The sequence below is a fragment of the Orbicella faveolata genome, unplaced genomic scaffold, assembly GCF_042242905.1.
Source record: "Orbicella faveolata isolate gen_17 unplaced genomic scaffold, um_ofav_v1 contig_2, whole genome shotgun sequence".
NCBI lineage: Eukaryota > Metazoa > Cnidaria > Anthozoa > Scleractinia > Merulinidae > Orbicella > Orbicella faveolata.
This window is the reverse complement of record NW_028301547.1, coordinates 14,247,646-14,267,334: the sequence shown is the minus strand read 5'-3', so window position 1 is coordinate 14,267,334 and position 19,689 is coordinate 14,247,646. Positions and strand designations below refer to the sequence as shown.

At 39.8% G+C, this 19,689-nt stretch overlaps 3 protein-coding genes across 3 annotated transcripts; 2 read left to right on the top strand and 1 right to left on the bottom strand.

Moving 5' to 3' along the window:
* Positions 1 to 641: 641 nt before the first annotated feature.
* Positions 642 to 6,200, top strand: LOC110062983 (uncharacterized). Its single transcript, XM_089289287.1, has 7 exons — positions 642 to 1,166; positions 2,396 to 2,490; positions 2,821 to 2,977; positions 3,155 to 3,218; positions 3,640 to 3,905; positions 4,612 to 4,777; positions 5,765 to 6,200. Exons 1-7 carry the CDS (start codon positions 642 to 644, stop codon positions 6,034 to 6,036), a joined length of 1,545 nt encoding a protein of 514 aa, XP_089145413.1. The 3' UTR covers positions 6,037 to 6,200.
* Positions 6,201 to 9,552: 3,352 nt separating this feature from the next.
* On the top strand, positions 9,553 to 10,465 carry LOC149112076 (melanocyte-stimulating hormone receptor-like). Its single transcript, XM_089289727.1, has one exon. The coding sequence runs from the start codon at positions 9,568 to 9,570 to the stop codon at positions 10,441 to 10,443; it is 876 nt and encodes a 291-aa protein (XP_089145853.1). The 5' UTR covers positions 9,553 to 9,567; the 3' UTR covers positions 10,444 to 10,465.
* Positions 10,466 to 13,098: 2,633 nt separating this feature from the next.
* On the bottom strand, positions 13,099 to 19,589 carry LOC110062909 (large ribosomal subunit protein uL3-like). Its single transcript, XM_020769856.2, has 7 exons — positions 19,516 to 19,589; positions 18,812 to 19,004; positions 18,454 to 18,622; positions 17,974 to 18,109; positions 16,840 to 17,292; positions 13,665 to 13,760; positions 13,099 to 13,314 (listed from the first exon to the last, which is right to left on the bottom strand). The coding sequence occupies exons 1-7, from the start codon at positions 19,516 to 19,518 to the stop codon at positions 13,144 to 13,146; spliced, it is 1,221 nt and encodes a 406-aa protein (XP_020625515.1). The 5' UTR covers positions 19,519 to 19,589; the 3' UTR covers positions 13,099 to 13,143.
* Between the last annotated feature and the right edge of the window lie 100 nt (positions 19,590 to 19,689).

The window sequence follows — 19,689 nt, the reverse complement described above, 5'->3', positions numbered from 1 at the left end:
ACTATAGAAACGTGCATCAACACAAACTGTGGTTTGTGCTATTATTTCCATTCTATAATGTACAGACAACTTTATGGAAAGAACTTAAAAAACCATTAATTGAGCAAAACTTGAAACGAAGGAAGAAACTTAATCAACAACCAAAAATTCTTTATTTGAAGTCATCCCATTTAATATTTTTATGAATAAGAGTATCTTTTGCTTGGATAGTTATTGTAAGGCGTAAACACCGCAGAATATCATAACAAACTCGCGTAAATGACATCTCGAAAATAATACTAAAACCAAAGGAATAGCTAGATCATGATCATTGCAATGAAACATTTATGGAATGAGCGAGGCCAAGTCATTATTCCAGTTCGCTTATCTCAGGCAAATTCTTCAGTGTTCGTTATCTTCCTTGGCTTGCATGATGAAAGAAAAATAATAATGCTTATTTGAACTTCTCACAACCAAAATATTTATCTCGTCCGACATAAAGAGAAAGAATTGATTGGCCGCCGTAATGTGGTAACTAGGATGCTTTAAAATACTAATTAATAAGAGATGTCTCCATTAAAATTTAAAATCCTTTGAACACTAATAACTTTGATTTTCAATCTTCACGTTCTGGAAGCCTGCCATAAACTTAATAGTTTATAATGGTCATTTATCCGAGCGTTCCACGGCGTTTTTCCAACTTAATAACTATCGCAATTTTTGCTAGTTTACCGACAAAAGGTTTGCTATCTAGCTTCCAAGATGCATGTGTTAAAGGAACAGCTTTCTCTCTGGTTTACTGGGAACAAAAGCCGTACATTTTCAAAGACGCGAAGCACAGTGAAATAGACGGCGCTCTGCCTGAAATCCTTCGCAGCGTCTATAAAACGTGCTGCAAAACAAACGCTAAGATATCAGCAAAACTCATCGATTATCCTACATCACTGAAAGCAACGATCGACGATTACTCAAATGAAGTTATAATTCCGGTGGGGCGAAGAGTTGGCCGCGAGGAGTCAATATATCTTCACCCTTTTCTTGGTTTAGTTGATTCGCCCGGAATTGCTGTCGTTGCACAGAAAAGTATACCAGGAGAAGAATTGATGGCCGCCATTTTGGATTCCTGGCCTATTTTAATCTTCATCGGGATGTCGTTATCACTCAGTGGAATTGTTATGTGGGCTCTGGTAAGAAGCTTTATCGATTTAACTAGGAAACTGAGTGTTTACACTACTCACGAGGAGTTAGCATTGTGTGCCAGTGATGTAAAACAAGGACACTGTGTGGCACAGTTCTGAGCTTTCGCTACTGGAGTTTCTTAAGGACGTTCGCGCTAATTGTTTCTGCGCATCCTTACTGCGCACGCAAATTCACACGTACGTCATACATCGAGCGCGTGCTAAGTACTAAAATGAACAATGATAGGGCAGATGGCCACTGCTATAGCTTTGCATGGATTTAACGATCTTCGACGTACGGTGACCCCTACTTTTCTTTCCAGAAACAGAGTTTATTTGCAATTATCTCCACATTGTCCAAAAATGAACAAAAAATCAATGTGGGAAGTTAAAAAAACTCAAGATTTCTTTCCACGGGACATCGAATCCTGCCATCTTACGGCTGCAAGGCGCGTGAACATACGGTCGCTAAATGCGAACTTGTTCTTTAAGGAACCTTACCAGTTGACAAAATTCACTTGATAGGTCCACTTAAACAATATCTGGCAGAGACCATTTCACTTCAAAGATCTAATTGCAATATTTTTGGGCTTGCAGACACTGTGGCCTTATTTGCTAACGATTTTTTCAGATTTAGGGTGTTCTTCCGAGCATGTTCTTTCCAAAACAAAGTCGGTGACCCCCCATTTTTTTTTACATTTCTGACATAACTAACTCATCATCTTACAGTGATAAAAGTTTCAGAAAAAAATCAATGTTGGAAAATTTTCGCGCGAACGTCTTTAAGTCTGTTTTTCAGCTTTTATGAGCTTTCCTGCTAATAGGAATAAATAACCCACCGAAATGAAGATGGCTATGATAACCTAAAAACGTGTCCAGCTCCTAATTATCTGCAGAGGTCATGCCTCCGAATCCTGTGCAAGCCTGAATTAGTTGGGTACATAACTGCAATGATCATTGATCTCCTACATCAACCTACAGACTCAAGAGTCCAGGAACTCGGCCGCAAAACAATACTACACATTGTTTACTTTGCTGTTTAAAAGTATACTACAAGTTGTTACGTTGTTTTACCACGGAATTCGATTTTGCGAGTCATTTCTGTGCCTTTCTATAATAAGACATTTAACATTGCTTACTGTCATTCTTCAAGTTAAGGCTGCTTTCAACTTAAATGCAAGCAATTCAATTCGATTCAGAGACTTGACCATTTCATTCTCGATCGTTTTTCCTCGCAGGACTATCGCTCAAACGCTGAAGAATTCCCCGAGTTCTTTCCTAGCGGAGTATTTGAAGCTGTATGGTGGGCTGCGGTTACCATGACAACAGTGGGGTATGTAGTTATATTAATAACAATTATATATATATCAAAATAATTGGTCTGCATATACCCTGTGCAAATGCAGCCTGCTCTACAGCGTCCACCGTCAGACGGTGAAAACTAGCTCACAGTGATTAACACTATAAGCTGATTAGATTGTAAAGAAACAATTACCTACAAAGAATCTCTAGTTCTCTTACCGTAACCATTGTTTTGTTACCTCACAGAAGTAGTTCGCGTTTCCCCGCCTTGCAATTGATACAGACTTGCTACCGTCCTGTTACGTAAACATAATGTCAGAACTCCATTACTTTGAATTAAACAATGTTCTTTGTTCTTTAGCTATGGCGACAAGGTGCCTCGCAGTGTTGGAGGTCGTCTGTTTGGTGTGGTGTGGATTAATGTAGGCCTTGTTATATTAGCCATTTATATGGGTATAGTCACTTCTTCCCTTAGCAGTAACAGTCTTGAACAAGTCAACAACATTTATGGAATGCCGGTAAGCATACACTTGTAGCTTGGCGAGCCTTTTCATTAGGCACGCGCTCAGTACACGCTGAAAATATTTTGAGTAGAATTTCAGACGCAGCGAGGCGAGCGAGGAGACAGAAGCTAGGCTTGCCTCTCAGTAAAGAACGAATTCCTTCTCATCTTTCTTTTCTTCTTCTGGTTCCAGGTTGCGGTTCTGAATGGCTCTGCCCAGCAGCAACTGGCCATTTTGCAAAACGCTGAAGTTCACGGTATTACGTTTCTTGAGTGTTTGGGCTTTGTGATGATTTGCTCTGTTTAACTATACGGTAGGCGTGTCCCTCGTTATATTTTTGAAGCAGAACCCTATTTTCAAGTGTACGAGGATGCGACTGAATCATTTTTTTACAGGGTGGCAACCTAAGTAACTAGTTTTCAGGCCTTTTTGACACCGTGTGACTTGTGATTTCTCAGTTGTCTTTCGGATTAGGCTTCTACATTTCTTCATCTAGTTTTCAGTAGTTTAGTTTTAATGAGATCGTCAGCAAAATATAAGACAGATAAATTCAAATAGACAAACAAATGATAAAAAGAAATTCAAAATAGCACGGGATGTGACGGGGGAAACAAACAGAACTACCGTCCCAATTGCGATCTAAATCCCCCCCCCTTCCATTTTCACCTATTTTGTAGTGAAACGAAGTTACAACGAATTGTACAAGAGCGTAGAAAGCGGTGAAACCCGAATAGCCCTGGTAGACATCTTCAGCACTCCACAGCACAGTGAATATTATGATGAGTACAAACTGTATGTAGCAACAGTCCTGAATGAGCGTGTTATCTATGGAGCGGTCTTACCCATGGGTACAGAGAACATCAGAAAATGTTTCCTTGATTACCATGGAAACCATCAGCTGGAAGTACACGAGATCTTAGAAAAGTACATCAATTCAGAACAGGTTGGTGACCGGCTTTCTAGTTAAGTTACATGCTGCCCTACACGCCAGCAGGCATAAGGGCACTAAGATTTTAGTTACTTGGAGAATTGTTTATCATAGAGTTTTTAGTGGCTTAATTTAGAAAAGCTTGATTGTCATATGGTTTGAGGGAACTACGGATTTATAGTGCCTTTTCCATTTCTTTCACATTTCTATTGATTTTCTTGAATAGCTTTAGCTTTTGTATCTGTCCAGCAAAGACTATCATAAATGCATGGGCTTTCACCCTCAATCTAGGCCATCACGTAGTTACCATGGTAAGGAATGCTAGAAGCTAGTCAGAACCGTCGTTAGATTTCTATCACTTCATCGATTACTGGTTTTGAGCGTGCAAATCTACCTGCATTTTTCAATATCGGCTCAAAAAGGTTAAACTACCAAAGAAACATCTGAAAATAACCCATAGAGACATCAACGAAAGGAGTGATCATGACGGGGGGCGTCAACCTTATGTTTTTGACAGGGATGAGTTCTCTGCTACTTTTAGTGGAGTCATTTGTCTGGCACGTATTTTAAAATGTCGCTCGGTCTTTAATTCCCTTTTTTATAATTATGTTTGATGGTATTTCGACATTATTTTTGGCCAATGTATTTTATCCAGCATGAGGTAACTATTAGAAAACATCTGTTCAAAACATGAGGATAATTTGCTGTTGTCATATTTCAGTACGGCGGTGATAACTCAAGCTCTGGTACGGACTATTTTAAAGGCAGTCTGTTTGGTTACACCATCTATGGCATGTTTGGTTTGTTTATGATCGCCTTAGCCATTGGTCTTATCTGGCAATATTATTCACGGACACAAAAGGAACACAAACGTCAAACCAGTGCAGGTGAGCAACCAAAAGTAAAAATTTGTCTCTTTCAACTGAACAAGTAACTTGTGTTTTATCTAGCTCCTGGACTTGCCTACCAAGTAATTACCTTTGAGACCCGGGGACGGCATGGGTACCCATAGGAAAATTGATTGGAGGATCAGACCCCGGGGGAACTCCCTTATATATTATAAAAAGGACAGGGTTACTCATCGTGCTTCTAGTTTGGTGTCTCCTGGGGTGGTCAGCCTAAAAATGTCCACGGCGGAACCTTACACGGTACGTTTTAGGGTACTGAGCCGAAAAAAGTCGACGTCATTTAATGTGTTGTTTGAGAATTGGTACCTCTTAGATGTGAAAAGAATTCAAGCCACGCCCACAAAACATGATGTTTGTAACTCTTAGGAGTTCTGTTTTAAATTTCCAAGCAGCAGCCCCGTCCTTTTTATAGGAGAGTCTTTCCGGGGGATCAGACCAGATCTGGAAAACCATTTCCTATTTCAGAGCAATTTTCTATATCTTGTTTTATACCTGCCCATGTTCAATAAACTATCCTTGTTCAAGCTTTATCAAATTTCATTGGGGTATTGGAGTATTGGTGTATTGGGGTATTAGCGTATTGGGTTATTGGGGTATTGCGGTATTAGGGTATTGGGGAATTACTCTTATACCGTAGTATCCCAAGACATCAATACCCCATTATCCTAACACCCTAATAGTCTGTTATCCTAATACCCTAATACCCTGACATCCTAACGCCCTAATATCCTTATACTGTTATACCCTGATACCCTAATACCCAATACTCCAATACGATAATAGCCTAATACCCTAATATCCTAATACCCTAAGAGGCTAATACCTTAATACCCTAATACCCTAATACCCTAATGCTCTAATACCCTAATTAATGCCCTAATACCCTCAATACTTTAAGACCCTAAGACCCTAATACCTTAACACACGGACTTTGGAAAAAAACTTTTGCCTTCACTATTTCACTAGGAGGACAACAGGATTCAAATACTGAACATTCCACAACTAAGACTAACAAAGATAAGGACAATAAGGAGCATGATCAAAGGGGAGTACCATTAAACTTCAGTGAGCAAACAGAGAGACTTATGGCTGCTCAAAGCGCCGAGCTACTCGCCATGGAGGACGAATTCAAAGCTTTTCGCAAAAACTGGGAAAAGAACTTCCGTGGTCTGCAGGAAAAGCACAAGAAAGAACAAGAAAGACTGTTTGAGCTCGATAATTTTGGCTACGAAATGTGAGGAAACTTTTTACTAAACAAAAGAAAAGGCAGAGTCAAGAAAACAGCACAGAAAGAAAATTTCATCATCTATGTACGTTCTTACTTCATTTTTATGTCTTGTACAAAGAACTCAAGGAATGGGGTTTTAAATATAATTTTTCTTTAAAATAAAGTGAAAGTTTAAAAATCTTTCGGTTCTGTAGCGTGTTCAGTGATTTCTTCTCAGTTCCTAATGCCATGCTTCTACTAGTAAGCTACCGAACTGGACTCAGGGAGTAACACAGTAATGGTGTACAAGTGAAGATATGAAAGATCATATATTTGAACTGCGAAGAAAGTTATGAGGACATGATTAATCATGGCAGTTAAATGCACAACTTCAGCAATTTTGAAATTAAACCCTGAAAAAAACATTCAAGCTTGAACGGGGTTCGAACCCATGACCTCTGTGATACCGGTGCTGTGCACTTGGTAGAGAACTGCATCGGTATCGCAAAGGTCATAACTGCAATGACCAATCATTTCTTCACAGTAATGGTTAGTTGCATTTCTGCAAACGCTCTAGAACGCTCTAGAGCAGAGGTAGCCTGCGAACGCAGACGTATTTCCGGCTGTCACTCGGTTCCGCCGAAAAATAACGTCTGCGAACCCGAGCCAGAAAACGATTTCTGTGACGTAGGAATTCTAAACCAATCACAGTTTAGCTCAAATAACCCCAGAACTACTGAGCGAGGTATTCGCTGCGAGGAGCACTCGAGTTTCATTCTATCATGGAATCTGATTGGCCAAGGAGAAACAAAAGTCACTACGTCACAGAGATCGTTTCCTGGCTCGGGTTCGCAGACGTTATTTTTCGGCGGAACCAGGTGACAGCCGGAACACGTCTGCGTTCGCAGGCTAGAGCAAAGGCGAATATCTACCCACCGGACATGTGGCTACACTACAACCTGTCACAGTTCGTTTTCTGCAGAACGAAGTAACTTTACGCGACTCTACTTTCCTGAATGTGATGCAAGTCAGTCCACTATCAGAGGTGAGTGACAAAGTAAATTTTAATTTCCTTTAAAACTCGCAGTGGGATATAGATGAAAATAGTACCCTTGTCCTTGTCAGTAATTTTACTTGCGCCCAATGAAACCGCATAACAATGAAAGCCAAACATCAGCCATATGTTAGCACGAGAATAACTATTTAAATCCGCGCGTCCTCGTCTTTGAATGCAGCAACTGGCGTGGCATTGTACTATTATCCACCCCTAGTAAGATCTTAGCGAAAGTCATCATGAAGCGCCTATCACTGGCTGTGGACCTTAAACTCCGCGAGGAACAGGCAGGTTTCAGGAGAGGAACGGGATGTATCGATCATATTTTCACGCTGAGAAATATTATTAAACAGAGTACCGAGTGGCAGCGAACTCTCTATGTGAACTTTGTAGATTTTGCCAAAGCCTTCGATAGTGTGCATCGACACAGCCTCTGGAAGATATTACGAGCGTATGGAATCCCCTCCCACCTTGCTGAGATCATCAAAAGTTTCTATGACAACTTTACCTGCTGTGTTGGCGATGGTGACATCTTATTTGAAGTCCACACTGGTGTCAGGCAGGGGTGTGTCATGTCCACATTACTTTTCAACCTTGTTGTGGACTGGATCATGCGGCGTACCACTGAGGATCAGATCAGGGGCATTAGATGGACACCTTTTTCCTACTTGGAAGACCTGGATTATGCTGATGATCTTGCCCTACTATCACACACCCACAAGCACATTCAAGAGAAGACGCAACGCCTTAACACCTTTGCAAAGCAAGTTGGCCTTAACATCAGCAGCAAAAAGACCGAAATTATGGCACTGAATACTACCAACACACGACCAGTCCAGATTGATAACGAAGAACTTCCTTGCACAGACAGATTTACCTATCTCGGCATCATCAGTAGAGATGGAGGAACTGACCTGAACATTCAGAGCCGTCTCAACAAGGCCAGAAACTCGCTCAACATGATGAATAAGGTAAGGCGCTCCTCCACTTACAGTATTCGTACCAAGCTGAATCTCTATCACAGCTGCGTCCTCACAACTCTCCTGTATGGTTCAGAATGTTGGCGCTTAACGGAGAAGGATTTATCAAAACTCTCTACATTTCACACCAAGAGCCTTCGGCGTATCCTACGCATCTTTTGGCCTAATGTCATCTCAAATAATGATCTCTTTGAACGGTGTGGAACTGATCCAATGGCTACCGTCCTGATGAGGAGACGTTGGAGGTGGATTGGCCACGTCGCTCGCCAGGAAGCCTCAATTGTGAAAACTGCTTTGCATTGGACGCCAGAAGGAAAACGCAAGAGGGGCCGCCCTAAGATCACGTGGCGGCGGACGGTGGAGAAGGAAATCAAGGAGATGGGGAAGACCTGGGAAGGCATCAAGTTTATGGCAAGGGACCGACAGATGTGGTGGGAACATATTGCTGCCCTACATGCCACTTAGGCGTAAAGGGCATGAGTGAGTGAGTGAGTGAGTGAGTGTCCTCGTCTTTGCCTCCTTTGTAACTATTTATATTTTATTCAGGATTAAGTGTCACAGCAGTTCAATACCAACCATTCGCGGTGAAAAATAAGGAGGACATTTTTTCATTGCACCATTATTAATGCAAAACAGTGCATTGATGTGCCTTATAATTGCAGTTTTCAACAGTTCCATCGCCGTTTCTACAACGCTGTATAAATGTGATCTTGGCTGCCCTTTACAAGACTTACAAGGAGTCGTCCCTTCATGCACCTTCCAAGATCTTCTTACCGTGACGTTCACTGGCGCTCATTGTTTTCCTCATTGAGATTCTCGCAGAACCTCTTTTTGTCATATACTTAATGACTGTGGAATACAAAAATAACCAATCTTTACGATCACATTTTTTCGTAATTAAAAAAGTAAAAACAAGTAAACAAACAAACAACAAAACACCTAAACCTGCCTGCTATTGTCAAGCAAATATAATGCATTCGTCTTAAATTTATTAAGGATATCAAGCCAGGAGAAAATAATGATTGTTTTAACGTCAGCTGTGACAGCCACTGGATACACTCGATACCCCACCAATACTGCATTCAATTTATTATACTACCAACTGATAACAGTGATGCTATAGCACTGGCACCAAAATGGCATCACCTATCATACAATCCTTTATAAAAGGTTATTACACGGATTCCATTGTGACCTCAAGCAAAAATCCTCTTCAAGTTATTAATTATATTTGGAGTATTGAATGCAAAGCCATACATGTAAACACAGATATGAAGAAATTATTTCATATAAGCAGATGTTTTTAGACACACGCAGTTTCTTCTTTGCGACCAGAGTTGTTTCAAACATTCAAGGTCGTTTCTGACACATGTATTTGAAGCCTCATGGTGTAGTCATTGCCTAATCCTTATTTGGGTGCGCCGTCGTCAAGGGGACTTTTCTTGTGGTGGTATAACAGAGTTTTACAAAATTGGACATGGAAATGTATGGGGAAGATGCAAACCATAGTGCACACGCGCTGCTTTGTATGACTCCTTTACGAGGAACCTATTCTTTGTGGTTTCTTGTAGTCTCTAATGCTATTCTCGCCATCACTTCGACGTTAGGTAATACTCTGATTCTCATTGCCCTTTACAAGGAGTCGTCCCTTCATCCACCTTCCAAGATCTTGTTACGTTCACTGGCCCTCACTGATTTCTTCGTTGGGATCTTCTTGGAGCCACTAGTTGTGATGACTCTAATGACAGCAGAATATGGAAGCTTACCTCCTTGCTATTATATTATTACTGTTTGTTTTTTTATTGGAATGCCGTTATTTTTTGCATCTTTGTTCACACTGACCGCAATCAGCGTGGACAGACTTCTCGCCTTGTTACTGGGCATAAGATACAGACAAGTGGTTACTATTAAACGAGCTCTACTGGTCGTTATCTGTTTTTGGACTTTGAGCGTTGGCTTTTCGTTCTGGGGGAATTTTAATCCTAACATTTCACCATATTATGGCTCCATTGCTGTTACATTATGCTTAGTAATTTCAACTTGCTGTTATTCACGGATCTATCAAAAACTCCTTCGTCATCAAATTCAAGTACAAGAACACGCTCACCAAGGACAACAAAACGGACATGCGCCATTGAACATAGGGCGATACAGAAAAACAGTGTCTAGTGCATTGTGGGTACAGTTTACCGTACTTGTATGTTACCTTCCAATGAGTGTACTTTTGGTTGCGATGGCCGTTAAAGGAGTAACTTTATCACTTCTTGTTGTTTGGACATTCACAATAACACTGGTCTTGTTTAACTCAAGTCTGAACCCGATCCTATATTGTTGGAAAATGAGAGAAGTGAGACGAGCGGTTATAGATACTATTAAAAAGATATTATGTTCTTTTTCAGGATAAACCTTGCACTTACAGGGTTTTATTTCTACCGTAACCTTGATTAACTGGAATCTCTCCCTTTTGATTGAAGCACTAAAGAGGCGTTATGAGAAATCTAGCTGCGAGGCCAAGCAAGGTATTAGTTATGCAAACAATGGTTTGAAATCCAGTAGAGAATTATTAACCGCGCGGCCTAGGGCGAGTGGGGTTCTTAAAATGAGAAACGCTTTTTTTGTCGCCTATTTCCAGAAATTTCAGGCTAATTTGAGAGCGCAGACGTATTTCCGGTTGTTCACATGCTAATTTCCGGCTGAAGTGGCACGAAAATTCTTAAACGAGCTGGTTTTTGAGCTTCTGAGATCAGAGAAGGGCTATTAAATCCAGAAATAAAACTGTGATAGCCACGCATTTTTCAGAGTTTTCTATTTTTTTTTTTTTGCAATTTTCAGAGATAAGGCGTCGGTTCCCTTTACGTAACAATTATGGTTTCCAAAATTATCTAATCGCAATAGCGTCATCAGAGTCCATCATGCCAGTTCTCCTCTGGTTTGGCGAAAATTCAGTTCAAATGGGATTCCCACACCCACACAAGAGACTTATTACAAGTTAAATAGGCTTTACCACTTCCATTTCGTAAGAATATAAGAACGTTTTACTTGCAAAATTATTTTCAACTTAGTTGAAATCGTTACTAGTGTCCACTACATTAGCTTTAGAGTCACCTCAATTGTATTTAAGTCAAATATTTCCGTCTCGCAAGATTTTTTGGAGGTACTGTACTTGTTTTCAGTTTCATCTCGGCCAGCATGTTGACACTGGCATGGTTGAAGCGTGAGTGGTCAACCGTTATTATGACATAACTAAAGCAAAGCGCGCGCTCTGATTGGTAAATTTTAAAATCGTCTATTTGCTAAATAGGCACGAGTGTTTTACTGGAAAATACACCACTCGTAAAATTCATATGAAACCACATCCGGGACTCGAGTGGCGTATTTTCCATATCCTCACTAGTGAAGATATCGATGATTTCACTGATATCAAGTTTGTCTCTTAAGTTGTACTTGAATTCGTGGCTGTATGATCCAAACATCTTCGGGTCTTCTCGAAAGTCTTCGGCAATCTTCGGAAATTTTCGGAAAATGTTCGGCAATGTTCGTGTGACCCTCGGACAAGTTTTGGCGAATCTTTGGAAAACTTCAGAAAGTGGTCGGAAATCTTCGGAAAATCGTCAAAAACGCCGTCATCAGTATGTCTATATAGTACAAAGAACATTTCACGTTAGTTCGAAGATATGAATTTTTTGTTCTCATGGCAAGAACAATATCTATATATATAACTAAATACATATCTATCTTGTTCTTGCCACTCGGACATAAAATTCATACCTTCTCGCCACCGTTTAATATCCTCTATTTCCCCATGGGTGTACACTGCCGACGTGCGTCCTGTGGTGTAGCTCAATAAAAGGACTTCTTTTGCTTCAATGTGTCAATGTTATGTTATAAAAGAAATGGTTAACGCCCCAGCTGTACACTATCGAGTTATGGATGCACTTGGGAGGTTTGCTAAGCACTCAAGTAGCTAGCTCTTACGTTTCTTTCGTGCTTAGCAACCTCCCGCGTGTATTCGTAACTCAGTAGTGTGACTCCCAATAGTGTACGCTATGACCTTTACCATTTGTTAAACAGTGTGCTACAAACATAAGTACGCGATGGCACTGTGGCGGATGCGCGCAGACACTACTCTGTAACCTGCGATCAGGCGTTCTTTTTTTGAAGAACAGCGCAAAAAAAGCGAACACGAGTTTAACCACTCTCGGTTTATTCATCGACTACATTTGTTTCAGAAAACACAACAACGAAGTGATCGCTAACTTACCACACTTAAATTGCTATAGGCTTCATAGGCTTCTTTTCACCGTATCATTCATTTTTACACAGATCACTTTTCTTCCGTTGTGTATTGTGGTTCTCTTTTAGCTCCCATTTTTTTGGCTGCTAATTTCCCAGAATGGATATATTGCAAAGACCACCCACAACAAACAAACAAAACAAACAAACAAACAAACAAAACAAAACGAAAAAGTAACAACTCTTCTCCTGTTGCGACAACCTAAAAATGCTGCAAAGGGTTACTTTTAGGTTTGGCTAACTCACTACACACGTATCGATCAGGAGTTAAATGAGGAGCTAAATGAGTTAATGTCCAGGGTTGAGGCGCGGTGGCCTCATGGTTAGTGCACTTGTCTCCGGATCGAGCGGTCCGGGTTCGAGGCCTGGCCGGGGACATTGTGTTGTGTTCTTGGGCAAGACACTTTACTCTCACAGTGCCTCTCTCCACCCAGGTGTATAAATGGGTACCGGTGAACTTAATGCTGGGGGTAACCCTGCAATGGACTAGCATCCCATCCAGGGGGGAGTAGAAATACTCCTAGTTGCTTCATGCTACAGAAACCGGGATAAGCTCTGGCCTGATGGGCCACTTGACTCGTATGCAGACTTTACCTTACCTTACCAGGCTTGAGGGGGGCAGGAGGGAGAGGTCTTACTGCCAGAATTTTGCGACATTTCATTATTTGTGGTGGTACTGCAGTAGAAGGGTACAATCTAGACAATCACCCTTGTCCACAAGTGTGCAATCAGGTTTAGCACTTTGAAATAAGTTACAAATGGACAATTTTTCACTGAATTCAACATGATTTTAATGAGCTCATTCACAAGTTTACTCTGCACCAGCAGTTAGCTCCCTCTCTCGTTCCTTTTTAAGCAGACCCATGAAAGCTCTCTTCTCAGCGGGATGCTGGAAGCGTCCATGGCCAAACTTGGATGAGGTGTCAATGAATTTGAGTTCAATCTTTTCCAAGGCAGCACGCTTGGTCTGGACAAGTAAGGACTGCGGGAGAACAAAAATTTTAATCAACAGGAGTTGAAAAAAGCTTGAAGGACCCTAGTGAGCCTCCACCATTTGACGCCATCAAAATGATTGACATTGCATGGTGAAACAAAATCTCTTTGCTTTACTATAAGTTGTGTTCCTGAAAGCATACTTAATTATCTTTAGTAGTTTCACAGTGATTTCCTTCGTTTGGACATGTTCTGAATAAACTATAATAGCCAAACTCTCCCATGTAAACAAAAACAAAGGTGTGGCTGACTAGGGCCCTTTAAGATCTTGTAGGACATTAAAGACTTAAATTAACAAAAATACTAAGATCAATTCCGCACCAAAAACAGTAGCCTTACCTTGCGTAGAGTGAGAACACGCTTTACTTTGCCCACAACACAACCTTTAACCATCACATAGTCTTCATTCACTTCACCATAGTGAGGGAAAGAACCCTACAAAAACAAATCATAAGGGTGGGAGTGAACTTTCTAACTAACTCCATAATGAGCACACAAAAGCTACTACCATTGAGACAGTGGGGAAAATAATTCTGTGGAACTATTAGCTTCAGTCAAGGTAGAAGCATATTTACATCTGTAAATGAAGTGTAAGATAATTTCCAAGATTTTCTTATAAACTTGGTAAATGTAATCAAATGAAATTCCAGAGCAATCAAATTTCATTAGGTCACATGGTTAACATAAGGGCACACAGAGTAAAGGCAGTACAACAAAAAATAAACGGTACGCAATGCATGCCGAAGCGATGACATTTAAAAATTGTTCCTAGAAGATTGGAACATGAATAGACAAACTGATTCTTAAACTTTTGGGTTAGAAATTTTAGGGGTTTACATTTAGGGTAGTCCATTGGTGGTTCATTCAAGTAGTTCATGTACCAGGTCAATCTTGTTAGTCCATGTGCTAGGGGTCAGCGAAATGTACCAACCCAAATAAAAAGCACTCCGCTGAAAAGTTCCTCTCTGTGAAATCAACACCTTATTATCTTTAAAGATATTTGGCAAAGCTAATTACCTCACTGGAAATTAATGTGTGTGTTAACCATATACTTGTCCAAGAGAAAATCATTTTCTCTTGACTTGCCATATCGCGTGTGCGACCTGCTTGTCTATCTAAAATTGTGTGTATCAAAGATATGTTATTACGAGTTTGCCCGTGAGTGCAAATTTATCCGACTCCGTATAAACCAAAATTCACCCCCAAATCTTAGTTTAAAAGCTGAAATTAAAAGCACTCTGCTGATCCTACAAACAGCAAACTTAAAGGAAAGCCGCAAAGTACAAGTTTCTCTCTCTGAAATCGACACCTTATTATCTTTTAAGATATTTGGCAACGCTAATTACCTCACAGAAAATTAATTTGTTGTTAACTGTATACTTGTCATCAATGAACATTCATATTGTCTTTACCCTGACAAAACGATTATCGATTGTTTAATCACAACCATTCTTTCATTGACAAAAAATATAAAACAGCACATTTCCAAAACTTCATAAAAAACTGAAAACTGCAAATGAATTGTACCCTGACTTCATTATCACTACTGTAAGCTGTATATTTCAGTGCTCATACAATGCTCATTCAATTCACTTCAAGACTGGCAAAAGTACAACTGCGCTACCAATCCGTAAATTTTATGTAGACCCTTCAGCTATTGCGTGTACGACTTGTTTGTCTATCTAAATTTGTATGCATGGATGATATGTTCTTATTATGAGTTTGCCAGTGAGCGCAAATTCATCCGACACTGTATAAAGCAAAATCAACCTCCAAATCTTTGTTTAAAAGCTGAAATTAAAAGCACTCTGCTGATCCTACAAACAGCAAAGCAAAGCCGCAAAGGAAAACCCGTAAAGGAATGTTACTCTCTCTGAAATTGACACCTTATTATCTTTAAAAATATTTGGCAACACTAATTACCTCACCGGAAATTAATTTGTTGTTTTAACTGTATACTTGTCTATACTTGTCATATCGATTAAAAGCAGTCTGCTGATCCTACAAACAGCAAAGGAAAGCCGCATAGCCTTCACCTATTACCTGTGCGACTTACTTGTCTATCTAAACTTGTATGTATGGAGGATATCTTCTTATTATGAGTTTGCCCATGAACGCAAATTTATCCAATACTGTTTAAACCAAAATCCACCCCCAAATCTTCTTTTAAAAGCTCCAATTAAAAGCACTCCGCCGAACCTACAAACAGCAAAGGAACTCCCAGAGTGCATTTCACTTCCACAGGGGGATAAAAGTGTGCGATGTAAGTGCACGGACATAAGTGCGACAAACTATGCACAATCACTATCCAAAGGAATGCATGGATGCCAGCGTAAAGTGATGACGTCACAATACGTCATCGCTTAAAAAGGTCTTGTATTTTGGAGCAGCAACAAAATAAATCTCTTACTAACGATGAATATAAAATGTACAACTAAAAACTTCCTCCTGGTTAACAAAAGGAAAGAAGCTATCTAATTGGGTAATGAATAGCACCTGTTGAAATAAGTGTTAACTGCAAAATTTTTTTTGGGGGGGGGGGGGGGGAGATGGTAATTTATGAACTGCAGCCCAAAATGATTGATTTGTCCTGCAGGGCTCGACACTAACTTTTCAACTTACTAGCCTAATGGCTAGTGACAACTTAGATGTTACTAGCCAAAAAATGTTTTCACTAGCCAAAAGTTTTTCTTTGAGACTTCCTTGGAATAATATCGAGATCATGAATCATCACTGTAAAAACTGTCGAGACTTCTTCACAGACAGGCACCATAGAAGTGTTTCAAAAGCAAAACAACTATCTGAACAATACTGCAAACTGTCCTTGGCGAAATTTGACTGCTAAAAACGGCTGATTTAAATGTTGAAGGAAATAAATCTTTCTCATCCAATTATTTTTGTAGTGGTAAGTTTGTCAGTATGCACATGACAACAAATCACCCATGTGTTTTTAATATTCTAAATGAAATGTTATCCCTTGACAGTTCTGCACGATTTTGTGCGTGATTTTATCAGGAAGCTCATGTTTTGTTCTACTAATTTTGTAACAAAAAAGAACTTCAATGTTTGCTTTCAGAAAATGCTGTCTTGTTTGTCAAATATTTCCTTAAACATAATAACATGTTCAGTCACCCATACCACACAGCAAAAAGTAAACAAACTGAAATTTGGATACCTGCTGAACAGCATGTGCCCAGTAACACATAATACGCTAATGAAATTCTGGCCTTGTTTCCGAGAAAAGTGTTTGCATTTCTCCTCAGCCAATTCCATTTTGTTTACTAGCCAAAGAGGCTAGTCGAAATAAAAAACCTACTAGCCAAAACTAAATTTCTACTACATGTAGTCTGTGGCTAGTTGGCTACCATTAGTGTTGAGCCCTGTTCTGTCTGTGAGAAACAGGCAGAACACAATAACCACCATAATATACATGTTAATACAAGTATAGCCAATCAGACCTCTGTGATTCACATGATAAATTGTTTACTGTATTAACTGTATGATGTAAACTCACCATAGGAGTGATTGCCTTGTCTGTGAGATCATACTCAGTACTAGCATTGTTTTTGACAACCTTTCCGTCTTTGGTGTGAATACCACGACCAATACGGTAGATCTTCTTGTTGATTTCAGTACGATGATGATAACCAAACTGACCAGCACGGGCAACAGAATAAGACACGCGAGCCGGATGCCAGGCTCCAATACAGGCCACCTTGCGTAGACCCTTGTGTGTCTTACGTGGCAGTTTCTTGGTGCCCCAACGGTACGTCACACCTTTAAATCCATGACCTTTAGATACACCAATGATGTCAATCATCTCATCCTTTGCAAAGACCTTACGAATAGGAGCAGGATTTTCAAGGCGTTCACGAGCCCAGTCAATTTTCTCTCCTACATCCTTGCCACCATTGACCTGAATCTCCTTAATGATAGCTTTCTTCTGACCAAGCTTCACAAGCTTTTGCTACAATGACAAGAATGTGATTGACATAAAATCAATATATTTGGTTGCTACAAGCCATATTTTGGAGTCTTTTGAAAAAACAAACTTCCTAAGAGGTTTTAGATGGGCTTACAATATTTGTGGTGTGGCCTTTTGTGGTCTAAAGCTGCTCTGATGAAATGCTTCGATCTGAACTCACCTGAATTAGTATTCACTACCAATTAATTTTCTGTTTGAAGCACAGTGTTGTGCGACGATGCTAGAATATCTAAGCTGATAAGGAAAAGTTAGATGAGGGAGGGATTATTTCTTGAGGGTGATTCAACTGTACTGTATGTAGCATCCTGTCATCAGCAGACTGATGGGCAAAAACAATTGCTTAGTTGCTAAAAAGTTGCTAAGTAGTTAAACCCTTCAATAAAATTGTGAGACAAAATATGACACTTCATAACAGCACTGTATTTTGAAATGAACTTTTTAGTCTCACAAAACTGTTTTTAAAATGGTATCAATATTATCATGTGCCAGTTGGCTGCTGCTATGAACTAAAAAGAGAAAAATACTACAAAAATAACAACAGAGGAATAGTAACTTTGTAACAAGTTGGGGAATTAAGGATTGGCAAACACTGTTATAACTACATGGTTTCAAAATATAAATATATATATATACATACATACATATATATAAATCAATAATTACCTGTGTGTGGCATATGACACGGATGACTTTGCAGTACTTTTTCATGGTGTTGAAGTCATTCTCAATAACACTCTTGCCATCCTCATCTGCCCAACGCTTGGAAGCCTTAGAGAAAGCCTTTTTCTTGGACTTGCACCTTTATGTACAAACCAGCATGGGCACGGTTGATGAAACAGAAGAGAAAATGGGGAAGCCAAATCTCATCAGCAATGACATGCCGAGCGGAGAAAAGGCACTTTGTGGGTAACACCAGTTAGAAGTGCACCACATAAACTATGAATGCTACTAAACAAGTTTACCATAAGGTACCATGAGGTTTACAATAACTATTGATGCTCTTGACTTCAGTTGTAGTATGCAATTGTAAGTATAACACTGGCCAGTAACAGATGGAGAGAGGAGTGAAAAAGAGATGTTTTAACTTAATTGAAGTCTCCTACTGAAGATCTTAACTTCATTTCATCTACATTTACCACATACCAGTTTTTGTAAAAGCGGCGCTTGCATTCCTCACTGAGATGTTCAGCCCAGATTGTCTTGAGAACACGCAGTCCTCGGGGAGTTTCAATGTAGCCAACAACACCAACAACCATCATAGGTGGTGTTTCAATGATGGAAACTGCTTCCACTACTTCCTTCTTGTGAATTTCTGACAAGTGAATAAAGAAATTTGTTCCAAATAGTACACAAACAATTCAATTTTCAAAATTTTGCCGTTTTGTTAAGGTTTTGTTTTGAATAGTTGGAAAATGAAAAACATGTTTTTGGCCATTAGAACAACGGTTACCAGTCATGTAAATTCACCAGACTCTAAAACACAGTCAAACAAGACACATACTCGATCCTGGTTTCTCCACTTCTCGTACGATGTGAGTCATGCCAGCCTTAAAACCCACAAAAGCTGTTAAATGAGGAGGTAGTGTTGGGTCATCCTTGGGGAAGGACTTTATTCTTCCATTATGATGTTTGCACCTCTTGCGAGGCAGGAAACCCAAGGAGCCATGCCTAGGCGCTCTGAACTTTCTATGAGACTAAAATAAAAGATTGCTGTTAGCTAGGTAAGGCAACTCATGGAAAATATTTTATTCAAATTGTTAGTAATTAAGTGAAGCACCACTGGAATCTTCTGTGGGAAAAAAGAACCTTCGGAATACCCCCAGAATGGGGAACTTTAACTGGGGGGAGAAAGGTTTTTTTCATGGAGTTTCACAGCTTTATTTAAATAACTCCGTTCAAAACTAATAAAAAATCAAGCACGATCTTCTTTAATGATGCAAGTCTCGAATCCCAGCATCGCAAGGTATGAAAAGCTGAAAGATTGGCTTAGTATGCTGAGAAAAATTTTAGTTTCTCGTGCTTGCAGGAAAACATGAGACTGATAAAGTCTTTTCATAAATGAGAAGTAAGCTACAAAACAAAAATAACCCATCCTCGATGAGCAGCAAGAGTTAGTTGATCAGGATACCACTGCTTTTAGCCAGATGGCAAAAAATAATGACAACAAGCGACAGATTACGTTTGAAGTTTTCCAAGAGCACCCACCATGTTCTCTACGAGCACAGGGAAAGAGAACTTCGACACGTGACATACGGCTTTTGTCGTGTGAATTCCTTACAGGGGGGTAGCTAATGGCGCCTCTTTTTCGAGTCCACGTTACATATATTTTGCGGAAGCAAGAACTTTCAATATAGGCTTCAAATATGCTCACTTTAATTG

What these genes read in the sequence shown, in the direction of transcription:
- LOC110062983 (XM_089289287.1), top strand. Translation starts at nt 642, where the DNA reads ATGGTCATTTATCCGAGCGTTCCACGGCGTTTTTCCAACTTAATAACT. An exon ending in AGTACATCAATTCAGAACAG is followed by an intron (nt 3,906 to 4,611) that starts GTTGGTGACCGG and finishes GTCATATTTCAG; the next exon opens with TACGGCGGTGATAACTCAAG. An exon ending in CAAACGTCAAACCAGTGCAG is followed by an intron (nt 4,778 to 5,764) that starts GTGAGCAACCAA and finishes CTATTTCACTAG; the next exon opens with GAGGACAACAGGATTCAAAT.
- LOC149112076 (XM_089289727.1), top strand. Translation starts at nt 9,568, where the DNA reads ATGACTCCTTTACGAGGAACCTATTCTTTGTGGTTTCTTGTAGTCTCT.
- LOC110062909 (XM_020769856.2), bottom strand. An exon ending in CGCCGCTTTTACAAAAACTG is followed by an intron (nt 18,110 to 18,453) that starts GTATGTGGTAAA and finishes TTGTACATAAAG; the next exon opens with GTGCAAGTCCAAGAAAAAGG. An exon ending in GTGTCATATGCCACACACAG is followed by an intron (nt 17,293 to 17,973) that starts GTAATTATTGAT and finishes TTGTCATTGTAG; the next exon opens with CAAAAGCTTGTGAAGCTTGG.